At 34.8% G+C, this 17,308-nt stretch overlaps 1 protein-coding gene across 2 annotated transcripts in view; it reads right to left on the reverse strand.

Moving 5' to 3' along the window:
* Window positions 1–17,308, reverse strand: part of LOC145277943 (exocyst complex component 2-like) — a 164,473-nt gene that overhangs the window by 69,410 nt on the left and 77,755 nt on the right. For both annotated transcript variants that reach the window (XM_080130027.1, XM_080130028.1), the window contains exons 17-19: window positions 10,226–10,395; window positions 4,329–4,450; window positions 3,389–3,462 (exon numbers count right to left, since the gene is read on the reverse strand). In XM_080130027.1, the coding sequence (XP_079986153.1) occupies window positions 3,389–3,462; window positions 4,329–4,450; window positions 10,226–10,395 (366 nt within the window). The remainder of the gene's footprint in view (window positions 1–3,388; window positions 3,463–4,328; window positions 4,451–10,225; window positions 10,396–17,308) is intronic.

Here is a 17,308-nt window from a genome sequence, read left to right on the forward strand (position 1 = left end):
TATTCACAATAATAATGGTCTAATAATATTTCAGAGTTTGAAGGAAGTTGGCTGTAGCTATTTTAAAACGGTAGCTTGTGACTCGAGTTCAGATAAGTTTTTCGGCCATTGGAGATACGTGTTTTAAGTCAAAAGCCATCTCTGCCCGACTTTAACACCATCTGAATTCGCCAAAATCGAATTCTCTCTTTTTCTTCCTTCTCCCCTCCTCTCTTCTCCTTCTCTCTTCTCCTTCCTTCACCTTCTGTTCTTTTCTCTGTGTTCGAGGAATATATACATATCCATCAATGCCCTTTAAACATCACGAGTTTGTATTTGTTTACAACAAGAAAACTTGCCTGTCATCAGCTTTCAAACCTTGTTTTCTAAAATAAACAACCGCCTGTCATTTCATCTCGAATTCTGTGTTTCAAAATAAACAGCCAGCTCACTTCAAACTCTGACCGTTACAACAATAAGTATCTCTTGACATACTTTTTCCTTTGTCTATTCTAACCACAGAGTCATTTGATCGTCCTATTTTTTCGTTCTTTTGGCTCTTTCTCTACAACGGCATATCAACCCCATAACTTGGTTACATATATATATATATATATATATATATATATATATATATATATATACACACACAGGGTGTCCACAAAGTCTGGCTACATTATGCAGCCAGAGTTTGTGGAAGCATCCTGTATATATATATATATATATATATATATATATATATATATATATATAGGGTGCCCACAAAGTCTGGCTACATAATCTAGATGATGCTTCCACAAAGTCTGGCTACATAATGTAGCCAGACTTTGTGGACACCCTGTATATATATCTGTGGAAATATACTTTATTTCCTTATTCATGTCAAAATGCACTTTATTTGCTTTTAATGGATTGATTGTTGCTACTTCTTCAGATGAGTTAAGGGCAAAATAGATTCACTAATTGATATAATAATTAAGGGATTGACTTTGTTCTACAAAAAAGATACTGTTAAGAATTGTAAATGTCAACTGAATTAAAGAATAAATTATAAGATGGTCAACATCATGAACTTTGGAATATAGACTTTTGTCATTCATTCACTATATATATATATATATATATATATATATATATATATATATATGGTAAAATATTAGGCTAAAATACATTTGTGAGATGAAGAAAATAATGGAAAAAAACCTTTAAGTAGCATCTCCATCTTTAATCCTCACATAGTGAAACAGGAAAGTTGTACATTCAATATTCAACAAAGGTGATAAGACAATTGTGAATTACTTAGGTCTTCTACACAATCATGGCTGACAGAACAAGAACATGCTACTCTATGAATTGAATAAAGGCTTCCATTCGAAATTCTGTGCAGATTCCCAGAAAGATTCCAGAGTTTAACACAATACACCTGGAGAAGGTCGGAGGTTATATAATGGCCGAAACGTTGTGTCAATAACACTCAATTATATGTATATGTGTATAAATGAAAATTGTCTGCATTTTTCGATTTGTATTTCAAGTTATAAATAATTACCCTGAGGATTATCTATAACAAAAAAAAACAAAACAAAAAAACACACACACACACACACACACAAAAAAAATTGCCTTCACTTTAGAACTAGTCAAAATTAACTTTTTAAAATCTACACAAGAAATAAAGTTTCTTTTCATTATTTTAGAAATACTTGATTTTCCTATTAAGATTTATAAATTTATTTTACTGTTCAAATTGGCAATGAAAATGTAAAAACAATTAAATACATTTAACAAATATACAGTCTGTAATGTAAATAATCAAAATGTTAACCATTAATTTTAGAGAAATTCTAAAAAAACAAAACAAAACAAAAAAAGGTTGCTTGGCACTGTTTCAAAACACCTTATTATTTCATAAAACCATTATATTTAATGTTTTCTTTTTTTTTAAACATCTTTTCTATCTTATCTAATTTGAAAAAAAATGTTAGAGGGTAACGGTTATTTTTCTTGTGATAATATGAACAAAGTTATTTCTATTTGTGTTTTGTCAATATCAGTAATATTAAAAACCCAACACAACAGAAGCTTTTTTTTTTTTTTTCAATGTTTAACATATACAATTCAACTTATAACACACACACATATATATGTATATGGAGAGAACTTGAATGCTTACTGGAGAGAACTTGAATGCTTACTGGAGAGAACTTGAATGCTTACTGGAGAGAACTTGAATGCTTACTGGAGAGAACTTGGCATGAGGATATTTTTCTCTACAAGTAAACCCTGACTAAATATTCAAAAATCATAATATTTGCGGCCCAAATATCATCTCAGTATGACTAACACACAGTGGCTTTTACGAGGAATTGTGCATACTTCGCAAAGTGATATTATCTCAAGTAACAGCACATAGCTGGGTACTCCACCAGACTAGATAAATTCTTATTATGGAATACAGTAAGACCACAAAAAATGTATACTATAACATATTTAAATGATCAGATGGGGGGGGGGTTATGTTCTCAACTTCTTTACTAACTCGATGTTCAAGACGTAAAGAACAACTTTACTGGAATATTCAAGTATGTATCTCATTTCTGAGAGCTTCAACTGAAGTAAAATAAAAGAAAAATATCTAGTGAGAGTTTTAATGACCTACTAGACACCATCCTCGAGTGGCTTTAATCTCTCTGTATAAGGGTTTTTCAGGACAATCTGACATAAGCATACTTCTTACAAGTAAACCCTGACCAAATATTCAGAGTAACATAGAATTTAAAAGCCCCCCCCCCCCAATCCCCTCAACACTGCTATAAACTGGCTTGTACAAGGAATGGTGCAGCTTTTTCTAGTGATGTTAGCTCAAGTAACAGCACTTAACTGAATATTTCACCAGTTTAGATGAATTCTTCTGGAAGCCGGTCAGGAGACTACAAGAAAGATTTACTATAATATAGTTAATTTGGTTAATAAGGGAGAAGAAAATAATGTTCTTCACTCCTTTATCAACTAAATGTTTGAGAGGTAAAAGAGAAGTTAAACAACTGGATATCTATGTATCTCATTAATAATTAACCCCCCCCCAAAAAAAAAAAAGAAAGAAAAAAAAAAAGAGTCCCTTGATTTTTGAGACTTTACACTAAATAAAAATGAAAAAAAATGTAGTAAAAATCTGAAATTTTTAAAAAGCAAATACAATGCAGGATTTTTTTTTAATAAAGCATTTATTTGTTTGAAAAAATAAGTTGCTTTGAAATAGTGGAGAGCAACACTTTTTTTTTAAACTCCTTTAACACTAATGTCAACTAGTAAAGCTCATGAATTAGAGCATCATCATCAATCAGGTGGAATGTCATGTGATACCTAGATTATATGAAAAGAGATTACATAAAGGATAACAAGAACTGACCAGTTGAGTTGTTCCTCCATATTCATCGTCCGATTCTACAGCCCAAGTCTCTTTAGAATGCAAAGATTTCACATCTGTAAAAAAAAAAAAAAAAAGAAAATAGAGCTTGCTAGATTTTTAATATGGCTGATATAGACAAATTGCAACAAATACAAAGGGAGATAACGCTGTGACCCCCCCCTCCCGCTTCCCTCTTGTTTTATAAAAAGAAAAAAACAAAAAAACAAACACATTTTATTACCTACAGACTAGTAGGGTGTACACTAAAATGTTAAGAGCTGCTCATATTATCTACTGTTTTATTGCCATACCATATTCTAAGATATTACCTCATTTTTAGGGGAGGTGAGGGCAGAGTAATATCTATTCTGTGGTATAATTTTTCAAGAGATTACCTTCTCCCTTTTTTTTCCAAAGTTGGGAGGTTGTTTTGTTTTATCAACTCTTTTTTTTTTGATTATTTAATGCAGAGTGTGGCCATTTTGGTACAAGATTTTTGTTTTATAGAGGAAAATTGTTGCTTTTATTGTTGGCTTTACAGAACACAACCAAGTTTTGCAAAAGGAAAGGAAAAAACATCAATGTTTGATGCATTTTAGGTCAGGAAACTGATATCTTCAGATAGCATGATCTGGTAGCACCAGCAATTGAGTGTGTATGGTTAGTCTAATGGATATCATTACAGCTCTACAGAATGATTTGGCAATATGATAACCAATCAGCATCCAGGGCAAATTAATTTAATCCAATCATTGGAGGACTACTTCTAGACTCTGTGGGATTTGGAGAACAGCTCTAATTCTCCCAAAGATTACCTTCTGTATGTTTTTAGAGGGGTAGGGGTAGTGAAATACTAAAGAAAAAAGAAATGAATAATTATCAAAATGTTACTTGTTTATTTATTGTTCAAACATTTTCTGATAATAAAGCACAGACTTACCTGTAATAGCTTGTTTTAGCAGAGTGAACATGCAGTGTGTACGCATATCAAATGACAATTCTTGCATCAACTCGATCGAGTCACTCGGAAGATCAAGACTGGATACAGAACTGACACAAGACCTGAAAAGAAAGGAAAGAAATTTTTAAATATTACTAAAGAGTAATATACTTTTAAAGTTTAGATATGATTTGCCAGGTGCAGGATTGCGAGCCTGTCTTTGTTTTATCGTCATTTCCATGGCAAGTGCTCGTCTGAGCTCCAATCTCTGCCCCCCCCATCTCGCCAATCTTTCACGATAAACACCCGTTTAGCTGAAACCACTGTCAAACATTTTCCCCACTCTTTATCTGTGCCAAAACCAAAACGTAGATTCCATGAACAAAGCTTCTTTCTTAGAAGTGCACACCTGTAGAACTCTTCCATTTGCCTGTTTCCCACCTGACTACAACTTAGATGTCTTCAAGTCCAACATAAACAAATTCCTGATGAACCGCCCCCTTAAGTAAGACACTTTATCAAATCTCCAATACTAATGATTGCTATGATACTATCCCATTGATTACTGTATACACAATAACCGCTATCCCTGAGTGGCTTCCGGGCCTTGATAAGTGGTGACTACCATGTATAAAAAAAAAAGGTGCAGTGGGTTACTAAGTATGTTTGATAGGGGTATAACCATTGAGATCAGCAATTGCTTCAGGTGGAAATAGCTGACTGGTTAGCATGATCATGTCATTTAATGTATTTATTTGCTTCCCCACCAAAGCAAATTAGGCACAAGGCCGTTTTTAATGTGGGGTAAAAACCAGCTCCCCTAAAAGCAGGCAAAAAGGGGTCACTCTGGTTACCAAAAATAATAATTGTCCCAGTATAGAGGGTTTCCCCTCCATTGACTGGTACAAATTATCTTAAGTGCAGCATCTGCAGGACAGATACTACACTTTGAGATATTAAATCCTTTATTCATGTTAAAAATACATTGAAAATGAACAAAAAACTTAGGCACATGGCCAACTCAAAAGGGGGATTGTGGGTGTCGTTAGTCATCCTTGTCACTCCAGAACTAAACAAAATCCAAAGTTTCTCCCAGCTAGTATCTTTCACCATAATACCATATTCACCCTTTCATACTGGGGGACATCCTACTTAACTCCCAATTTTTTTAAAACATTTTTTATTGACGTGTAAAAACAAAACAAGATAACAATAAAAATGGTACAATAATTTGATCCCGGCCCGAAGGCCAAGAACAGAACATGATTTAAACTTGGCTTTTCACTTACCAGGTGATGTGAATAGCCAATGGCAAAACAGGTGAAAGCAAGATGAATTTTCAACTTGGGGGGAGAGGAAGTAGATGCACAGATATATGCTTCCCTTTGTGTGTGTAGTGCAATTCCAATTAGTTTCAACTAAGAAAGTTAAAATTAAAGATACAGAGTCTATTATTTTCATGGCAAGTGCTCACCCGAGTTCCCATCTATGGTGCCTCTTGTCAAACTTTCACAAAGAACACTTGGCTAGCTAAAACAACTATCAATAATTTCCCCCATTCTTTATTGGTGCCTAAAACTCTATGACCAAAGCTTCTTTCCTAGAACTGCCCGCCCGTGGAATTTTGTTCCGCTGGCCTGTTTCTTAGCTGACTACATCTTCAAGTCCAATATAAAGAAGTTCTTGCTAAACTGTCCTCTTAAATAATCGTATTATACCAAATCTCCACTACTAACGATTACTACGCTATTGTCCCAATGGCTATCGTACATACATTAACCCTTATCCTCGAGTGGCCTCCGGACTTTGATAAGTGGTGACCTCTTTATTGAAAAAAATAAATAAATGTAGAGGGAAGAGGGAGTCAGTCTTTGATGAAACAAAAGTCATCCAACTCCTCTACCCCGCTCATGAATTGTTTGAACTATTAGCCTTCACTGAAAACAGAATTATTCACTACTAGCCAAGGTGCCCGGCGTTGCCTGGGTGTTTGGAGGTGGGTGTTGAGCAAAAAAAGATAAATTAAAATAAATTTTTTTTAAAAGTAGTAGTAGGCAGGCTCAAACCCGTACCATGAAAGAAGAAAAGTGACATCTTTGCTGTTGCATCCATCACCAAACCGGAAGTGGCGAAGGTTTAAATTAAGGCTAGTCAATCAAAAAGAGGGGATGACTTTCGAAAATATCGGCGAAAAAAAGTGACCCCTCCCTGTAGAAAAGTACCTAGTTGAGAGAGAAGGAATTAATGTTTTTAGCTAATTTTTCGACATTTGTTGTCCGAAGGGCCAAGCTTCAAAATAATACCAATCTCATGAAAATCTGTTGCATCTGTCAAAAGTAGGCAGACATACAAACATACATACATTTAAACACAGGTGAGATTTATATTATAGACTAGCAGGGGTACCTGGCATTGCGCAGGCGTTTAGAGGTGTGTGTGTGTGTGGGTGAGGGAGGGGTAAATCAAAAGAAAATGGAAAATAAAGAATAAGTAATAAAAAAAAAAAATCGGAAAGAAGAAAAAAAAAATAGCAAACGAAAAAAGAACGAAAAAATGGCATAAATAATTTAAAAAAAAAAAAAAAAAAAAAAAAAAACTTATCTGATACCTCGGATTGAACCTGCAATCTTAAGATAACAACGCCATCACTTTGACCATTAGGTCATGACTGTGTGAGTGAATTTAGGTCGGTTTTTATAATATTTAAACTAATTCAAGGAACAATGTCTTTTGCGCATGCATCTTTGGCTAGATTGTCATGAAGGAACAATTTTTTGCTACCCTTCTCTGTAGAAAAGTGTCTCGTTGAGGGTGAAGGAATGAATATTTTTAGCCAATTTTTCGATATTTCGAAGGTTCGAACTTCAAAATGATACCAATCTTGTGAAAATCCATCGCCTGTGTGGAAAGTTTTTGCGAGACATACAAACACATACGAACACACATTTTGTCTTTTATATATAGATTGCGGGGGTTCCTGGCGTTGTCCGGGTATTTAGAGGTGTGTGTGTGGGGGGGGAGGGTAAATCAAAACAAGGCGAAGTAATAACCCTATTTAAATATTATAAAAAAAAAACAATTAAAAACAGCGAATGTGATGGAAAAAAAACAAAACAAAAAAAATGAACGTGATGCAAAACGAATGATGTTAAAACTTAGCAGGGATGCCCGGCGTTTGAAAAAAAAAGTTTTGGGGAAGGAGGTAGGCTCGAACCCGAATCCTTGAGGCGAAAAAAGTGTGATGACTTACCTCGAAGCTACGAAGGTAGGGGGACGTGAATGATTGAAATTTCATGATTAAAAAGTGAATTGACAGGTGCATAGATTTAATCAGGTCAAACATAAATTCTGCAGTTAAGTTTGGCTGCAAGGCAGTTTTTTTGGTTTTGTTTCCCAAAGACGTTGGATTGGGGGAAAACCAACTCCCCATAAAAAATGGAGGTGACCGAATGAAAAGCAATTGTCTGACCTGATATGACGATTTTCACCGCATTGATCAAAGCTGATTTGCTTTCTGGACGTCCCCGGTGGAAAAGCCGAGGAGCTGTGTTCGTTGCAATGTTAGTTTCACTTTATTTATACTAAAAAGCTAAACATGCGACAGAGCGAAATAACACAAATTTTATAAAAGTCGATCAAAATAAATCTAGACACGACGTGCGTTCGCAAATCGTAGATATTATTGTCTGGGGAGTATATAAACAGTTTTAAGACATATTACCCCCCCCCCCCCTCAAGAAGGCCGGTGAAAAAAGCCTTTCTTGGGCATACAAAAATGCGCGCACCGCATTTGCCTTTTATATATATATATATATAGATGACTATGCAATTTCTACCCACTAGGTACCTAGAAAATGGAGTCATTAAACCTTACATAGCAAAGAAGGAGAAAGACATAACCTTAGAAGATAGTGTCCCTAATGATTTAAACAGAGCTAATGAAATACCAAGGTTTTATGTAGGACAGGAATAGAAACTGGAATTTAGGGAAGATCTTCATCATTCAAGTAATTATAGAAGCAGAAGCAACCAGACTCGTGAAAAAGAATTTTAAAAACTACCTGTAAATATACCCGGTAATTCAAGTGCAAGAGAGATACAAACAATTGCACTTAAAGTGATGGTTAGACTATTAAAAAGTTTTCTTGGTTGAAATGTATGAGATAATGGGTGATGGTTTGGTATCTAGTAGGATGCCCCATCTCCAGTTAGAACAAAATTAGAAAAAAATAAAAATAAAATAAATAAATAAAAAAATAAGGAAAAGATAAGCCAGACAGAAGACAGAAAAAACCCCCCAGAAATGAGAAACAAATAAAATTTAGCCAAATAGCAATGAAAAAACTGAGGAGGTAAGGTTCTAATCAATTATTGGTGGTTTCTAGAATTCCCCCCTCCCCATATTAAAAGACAAAAATAAAGAAAAATCTTTATAATGAGCATACTTGTGATGGAAAGAAAACATCATATTCCAAAAATTACATAAATTAATCAAGTAGTTTTATTTTTATAAACAAAATCATTTTTAAACAATTTTAAGCAATTAATAGGAAATTATAGGCATTTTGCTAAAAGCTGATCTCACAAATTTGAATTATTGTTGAGTTATCTGCTTTTATTTCTAAAAGATGGCGGCATGAGAAAGTTCCTTCTGGCTTACTCATAAAATTTGATATTTTGGAATATGACATTTTTGTTTCGTCATGGATATGTACATCATACAAATTTAAAAAAAAATTTTAATATTAATTCTGGACACGAACCAAAGATTTGTTTAATGAAGACTTCTTGTATCCTTCCCTCTCATATGTACTTGGAGTATTTCTGTTGCTAACAGCATGTTTTTTTTTGTTTGTTTATTACTTAGATCAAACATTTTTAATATTTTTGAATTTCATTATATGCAAAAGCAAGTTTAACATTCTTTTTACACAAAATGCTAATTTTAACAGAATTGTTTTTTTTGTTTTTTTTAAAAACAAATTTTTTTCTTAAAAAAAAATTTCGACCAAAAAGCAGAGAACTTCCATTAATAAGAGATTCTAGTGATTTAAGTGCTGATCTGTTTTCTTGAGGTTAAACTAAAAAAGAAAAGAAAAAAAAAATGTTGCTAAAAAGCGAGTAACTTACATCCTTGAAAACTGCAAGAAATTGTTTTAGCACGTTCCCATGTAATATTTAGTCTAGAGAACACCATATGAAAAAGAGACCAGAATATGATCAGAAACGGTTAGAATTAAACATGGCAGCTTCTATTAAAACTAATGTTAGGACGATTAATCGGAATCAAGAATCGGAAAATTGGCCGCATTTTGGAGCATCATAATCAGAAAAAATTTGTGCTAATTTTCCGATGCCACAAATGATTCTTTTAATTGTTATTTTTTTTTTTTTTAATTTTCTGTTGCTGGTGCTAATGATAAAATGAAAAATATTTATTTTAGTTTAGTTGGTAGTTTAAAATAAATATTTTTCAATTTATCATTAATACCAGCAATGGAAAATTAAGTTTAAAAGAAAAAACAATGATTAAAAAGAATCGTTTGTAGCATTGGAAAATTAACACAATTTTTTTTTTCATTTTGGGTGACTATTTGGGAATATCAGGTGCCGTATGTAAGAAGACATCGACGTCTCCCTGCAAGAACTGCAGAAAACAATACTGCCATCTTTCTTAACCAGGATATTCATGCAACTGGGGATCGCTTGAGAATTTGATATTCCCTGGACACTTCCTCCTTCGAGGGAAGCTGGTTGAATCACCTAGGGTAATAATTCTGTACAACAAATGGAAATTGGCTAGTCAAAAGCAAAAAAGCAACTTAAATGCTATTTGGGTGTGAATTAAAAAGAAAAACGGTAAGATAATTTATATGTTAGAAGACTGTACTACTCACCTTACACAACGGACGCAGTGGGGCAGCCAAGCAAATGGTAGATCTTGTTTATTCTCTGGCCAGATTCCATACTTTTCACGTTCTTGCTGAGGAAGTTTCTCAAGAGAATCAGGTAGGAAAGTTGCCCGCACCAAATTCGTAAAGAAGTTGACCACTTCGGATATCATTTGCTGTAAAGATAAAAGATAACACGTCACACCTCGGATGACATCGTTAGTAAGGTACACTTGTTAAATAATCATGTATAAAGCCAGATCTTGCCCGTGCATTGTATGCTAGATTCATCTAACCTAATAAATAGGTGGATTATAGAGGGCGCTACTGTCGCAAGATTTTGTACTCTATTCCCCAACATAGAGAACATTTCAGACACAAGACTTTCTCAGCACACTTTTCAAAACAAGCAAGGTCTGTTAGGTGATCTTACTGCTAGAGTTTCCCTACTCTTATACTAGAGTCAACAAACAAAACAAACTTTGTTTTGTATTTTTTTCCGAATGACATAGCATCACCGCTGGGACGCTACAAGTAACTTTGCATTTCTGTGCATATGGCTATATTGTTGTCCACTGTTGTCGAGCGCTGAGTAGAGAGGGTGACTGCAGGAAGACCATATGTGTGGCAGTAGGACTAAGATCCATGTCACACTCCCAACACAGAAGTGACTGTCTGAGGACTTCCAGAAATTCACTAGTTTCAACATCTGACTCGATTGCAATCACATAGACTATTATATGTGCAGTGTAGTTGAGAAGGGCATCAGCCATACCACCTGCAACACCAAGGATGAGCTGGTTGCCAGGACCAAACTGGTGTTCAAGCTTCTGCTCCAGGTTATGGTTCTACCTAGATGCTGTGATGAAGGTACACACCAGCTTCTTCAAGTGATCTGTATTCAGCAGAAGATCTTCGAAGATGCACTTTGAATTTGAAAAATACATTAATTATTGACATTATCTTTTCTTTTCCTTTCGAAAAAGTATCACGCTTATCTTAAACTCGTTATATGTAACAATACACACGGACAATAAACCGCTTTGGATAATCACAGATTAAAGGAGTTCTGCTAAAATTGTCATATTTTAAAAACGAAAGCACCTTATGTCCTCAAAATACCACCGTTTTGTTTGGAAATGAATATACTTTCAAATGAATTAATAAAAAAAAAATAACATACATTATATATTTTAAGAGTTTTAAGCAAATAAAATGATCAAAAAGTTATAAAAGCATTTTTGGTAAAATTTTGTAATGGTCATATCGCATTTGTGTTAATATTTTTTTATGAAATTTGGAAATTAACTAAAAGAGATGTCACTTTTAATAGATTCGGGTGTCCGAAATTCGTTTGACAGTTCATTTTTTTTGTTGTGTTAAAAAAAAGACTTCAACATGACGAGTATTGAAGATTTTGAGCAAAATTTTCTTTAGACACTCACTATTAAATAAATCAATCTTTTTCCTGTCTTCATTTGTAAAAAGTAAAATTGTAACCTGCTTTCTCTTGTGGTACCGAACAATTTAAAATCATGATACCTGGGGAAAAAAATTGTTCTATTTAAAAAAAAAAAACTATCTAAAAACTATCCGTAGTAGCAGCAACAGCATTACTATCAGCGATAGTATTGTGTAAACAACGTTTTTTTGGGTTTTTTGTTGTTATTTTTTATTCCAGAATGAATTAAAAATTTAAAAAATGAAAATATGAATATAAAAAAACGTTCTTACATATTGAGTTATTTTGTTATCAGAACATAATTAGCTTAATTAGAGCTATTCAATTATCAGAATATATAATTAAAACAATCCCAACCAGTTCAGCGTTATTTGTAGTCAAATTAAAAAAAATATTTATACAGTTGAACAGACAAGAAAATAAGCTTTGTAAATATGTAACTTGTGTGCACCTTTATCCATTGCATTAGTTTTTAACGGTGAATTAAAAAAACGAAAATGTGAAACATGATTTTTTTTGTTTCATGTGTGCATCAGTATCTAGGTTGGCAGTATTTTTGCGAACAGTTGGCTGAGATGGCGGAAATTTTCTGTTTCTATGTCTATCCTTGTAGCCATGTCACTAGTAAGGGTGCTGGAGGTAAACGTTTTGTCTGGGCTGACGTTATCCGCCTGATAGTCAGGGACCCGAACCTTGGATTAACCACTAAGGAGGCTGTCCTATCAGCAGGTGCAAAGTACTGGGGCTGCTGTATTGCCATTTGGTGAATGGATTCTGGACCATGCAGTAGCTTCTGGTGGGGCCTCTCGATGCCATACTAGTGGGTAATTGTTACGGCTTTACCTTATCATTAACTACAAATAAAAAAAAATAAAAAATTCTTCGTTTCTTTTTCTCTCTTAATTTCCCTTCTCTGTCCTGCTCTAAGTAAATCTGTCGACCTAGTCCACAAATTCCAAAATTTCATCATGACAAGTTTCAAGAAAAAATACACGATTAAACCCGGTTCCCCAACTTCCAACGTAGACCCCTACTACCATGTCTCCTTCTCCAACATCAGGGGTCTTCGTTCTAACCTTCCAGAGGTTGAAACCCAATTACAGGAGACTAAACCAGACCTTTTATTTTTAAGTGAAACTGGCATTGGACAGGCTATTTCCCTAGATGAGTTTGCAATTTCAGGATACTCTAACTTAACTTCTAAATCTGACCCCCAAGATCGCCATGGGCATGGAATATGTGCCTATATTAAAGATAGCTTTCCATGTGGGAGGGACATCTCCAGGGAAGATCCTAACTTACCCTATATGTGCTTCCGGGTTGCTTTAGCTCACACTACTGCATTTATATTTACTCTCTATCGCCCCCACAACAGTGGAGTTACTATCTTTCAAAGCATATCTGAGAAAATTGACCAAGTCCTTTCTACTTATCCTTCAGCTAACATTCACATATGTGGAGACTTCAATGTTCACAACGTTGAATGGTTGACCCACTCAAACAAGACCGATGATGAGGGGAGGTTCTGTCATGATTTCTCCATTGCCTATGACCTCACTCAGATTGTTCAGGAACCTACCCGTGTGCCCGATAATGATGGCCAGTATGCGAGCCTACTAGACCTTTTTCTCACAACTTGCCCTGAACTATGTTCAGTTTCTGTTCTGTCGCCTCTTGGATCTTCCGACCACTCTGTTGTATCAATTAAGATAAAAATGAAATGTAATAAGTCCCCAGATGTACCTCTTCATCGTACAGTATATCGATACACTAAGGCTGACTGGGATAGCTTCCGTACATTTATATCTGATCTACCTCTGCATTCCATGTTTAAAAAGGATGTGTCCTCTATAGTATTAGACCTAACTGAATGGTTAATTGTAGGTATTGACCATTTCATACCCTCTAAAAAGTTTCAGAAAAAACCTAACAGCCAGCCATGGTTCTCTCCAGAATGTGCTGCTGCCATTGCGCACAGAAATCACTTTTTCCACTGCTTCAAACGTAATAGATGTATGGAAACTAAAGCCGTTTTCAGGACTGCCAGCAACCATTGTAAGAAAGTAATAAGGAACGCAAGAGAGTTGTATGCTCAATCTGTTAAGTCCAAAGTAGCTGAGCAGCGGCTTGGTTCCCACCAGTTTTGGCAAATAGCAAACAGAATCCTGAACAGAAGCGTGTGCTCCATCCCAACTATTATCAATGGACCTGAGGTAATCTCGTCAGCATCAGGCAAAGCCAAACTCTTTGTCAAGAACTTTGCAGCAAATTCTACCCTTTGCGATCAAGACCGCCAACCCCCAATATTTCCTCCTGTATCAGAAAACACGCTATGTGATATACGTATATCTGTATGTGATGTTGCCAAGCTAATCAAAAACCTTGATTCGAGTAAAGCAACTGGCCCTGATGGTATTCCAATTATAGTACTCAAAAAACTTCAACCTGAATTAGCGCCCATACTTACAAAACTGTTTAAACGTTGTCTTAAGGAGAATAGTTTCCCATCTCCCTGGAAAACCTCATCAGTATGCCCTGTATTTAAGAATTCAGGTGATCGCTCATCCCCCTCTCAGTACAGGCCAATAAGTCTCCTGTGCGTCATGAGTAAGTTGCTAGAATCTGTGTTAAATACAGAAGTAATCAAACATCTCAACAAAAATAACCTTCTTAGTGACACTCAATATGGTTTCCGTTCTGCTAGATCTACAGCAGATGTCCTTACAGTTATATCGCATAGGATTAGCAAATCTCTCGACGGTGGCAATCTTTCTAGAGCAATTGCTCTTGACATATCTAAAGCCTTTGATAGGGTATGGCATAAAGGTTTACTTCATAAGATCGCTAGCTATGGTATAGCTGGAAAAGTCTTCTCAATTATTAAATCATTTCTTTCTGATAGGTTCATAAGAGTAGTAGTTGAGGGGCAAAAATCAGAAGCTCACAGTATTAATGCCGGTGTCCCTCAGGGATCCATCCTGGGCCCAACTCTTTTCCTGATCTACATTAATGATCTTCCAAATCATATCCTTACATCATTTGTAGACATTTATGCTGACGACACTACCATTTATGGTACCACATCTAAGACAGTAAACGACCAAGTTCTCTCCAATTCTCTCTCCTCTGATCTTGAGCACGTAGTACAATGGGGAAAGGAGTGGCTGGTTACTTTTAATGCATCTAAAACCAAGCTTCTCTCTTTACATCATCAACATTCTAATCCACATTTGTCATCAATTGAAATGAATGGCTCTCGTCTTCAGGAGGCCTCAAGTTTTGACAAGCTTCTGGGCTTGACCATTACTCCTGATCTTAAATGGAACACGTATATCAAATCTGTTGCCAAGGCCGCTGGAAAAATGGTGGGATCTTTCTATCGATCCAGTAGATATCTCACTGCTGATGCTATTCTCTACCTATATAAGAGCCAGGTACGTCCAAGGATGGAATACTGTTGCCACATCTGGGCAGGAGCTGCTAGAAAGGACTTGTCCTGCCTTGATAGAGTTCAAAATAGACTTCGTAGCCTCGTAGGAGATGTCCTTTTCTCCTCCTTGCAACCTCTATCTCACAGAAGAGATGTTGCGAGTTTGTCTCTGATGTATCGTTATTTTCATGGAAAGTGTTCAACTGAGCTTCAATCTTTGGTCCCCCCTCGCCAAACTTTCACAAGAAACACTCGTCTAGCTGTAAACACTATCAATAATTTCCCCCACTCTTTATCTGTGCCTAAACCTAAACGTAGATTCCATGAACAAAGCTTCTTTCTTAGAACTGCACGCCTGTGGAATTGTCTTCCGTTTTCCTGCTTTCCGGCTGACTACAATATGGTTGTGTTCAAGTCTAAAGTAAATAAGTTCTTGATGAGCCGTTCCATATAAGTTATTAAATTTACCAAATTTTCATTACTAATGATTACTATATTGACCAATTTCTACTGTACACTCTTTAACCCTTATCCTTGAGTGGCCTCTGGGCCTTGATAATGTGGTGATGCCTTTGTAAAAAAAAAAAAAAAAAAAAAAAAAAAGTATCTCCCTCACCCCCAATATTTTTTTTTCCGTTTTTTTTTTTTTTTTTACATTTTTTTTTTCAGCGGATTATGATCGAATAGACACTAATCTCCTTCACTGACAGAGGACAGAAAAGGTGAAGTGGAGCATCAGAATACCATACTGTGATCTTGGCCCGAAGTCCAGGTAGAGAAATAAAAAACATCTTAAACTGGAAAGTTTAATGAAATAATGTGTCACTTGGACAATAAATGTAATTGAAAATAAAACCAAATTTATCCAAAACTTGTGAACGATTTGTCAGCTTTAGCAAAAAGTGTTTTTTGATATTTAAATAGGTAGTCAAAAAATACTTAATAAGTTTTCCAAACGTCATGTTTTCTGTTAGTGACATCACTTGTTTTAAATGAAATTTATATTTGTCTGTTTGTCGTAATTTTTGTAAAGTTTCACATCCCTCATTTACGTAAGTTTACATATTTAAAAGTAATTGGATGTTCAAAATCTAAAGCATAACATTTTCAAAAGCCAATAATTATGAACCACTAATCGTAAATATTGAATATTGGTGCCAAACACCCTCTTAAAAAAAATTCCCTTAATCCTATCTCTAACCCTAGATATGAGTGGCAAGCCTTCTCCTCCTTAAACCTTCTTTAATCCTAACAATAACGCTAAGTCCAAGTGATAAGCTCCTCACCAAACAAAATTCCTCGGTAAGCTACATATAAGTGTCTGAAAAAAAAAACAAAAAAAAACAAACAAAAAAAAACAAACAAACAAATAAAAAACAAAAAATAAAAAACAGATCTTTCCTTAAAGAAAAGTGTACAATCTATCTCCCATAAAAAAAATAAATTGGTCAACTGTCCTAAAATGCTAGAATGTTCTTGAAATGGTTAATTATTTTACATTAAATTTATGTGAAACCAACCCCCACTCTAAATTCTAAAATTATTTTTGTTTTGTTTCTATCAAATCTTCAGGATGTCCACATATAATTTTCTTTATCTCTATCATTAATCCAAAAGTCAGCAGCAACCTCCCACCCTCTAATAATTGCAGAAAAACCCTCTTAAAACCACACATAATTGTCTTTAAATAAAAAAAAAAGGCACACAGGATTTATCTCTATAGAAAAAAAAAATGGTTAACTGCCCTAAAACGCTAGAATGGCTCAAAATGGGGGATCATTTTACACTAAATCCTAAAGTAATACTTGTTTATCTTTCATTAAAGTTTTTCAAGGTGTTCACACGTAATTGCCTACAAAGGTAAAAATCACAATTTTGGAGAGGTGGTCAGATTGGTTGAAGTGGGGACTTAATGGAAGGTATTAATCTACAATAATACCAAAGAAATATTGCAATATATATTCATTTTTAAACAGTCCTAGATTTCGATTTCAGTTATTTGTACATAAAATGCATTACAATTCAGCTTGAAGTTCTCTAACCATTCTTCTTTTAATGGATACATGGTACTTATAAGGAATTGCAGCATATTTATGTGCATTTACTGCAGATTATTTGGAAACCATTCATTTCTGGAGATTTTCAGTAGCATATTCTAATTCCTAGTACAAAAATACACTTATATGGTAAATTTCAT

This window comes from Euprymna scolopes, chromosome 6 (genome assembly GCF_053919585.1).
Source record: "Euprymna scolopes isolate OS-2025 chromosome 6, ASM5391958v1, whole genome shotgun sequence".
NCBI classification, from domain to species: Eukaryota; Metazoa; Mollusca; class Cephalopoda; order Sepiida; family Sepiolidae; genus Euprymna; species Euprymna scolopes.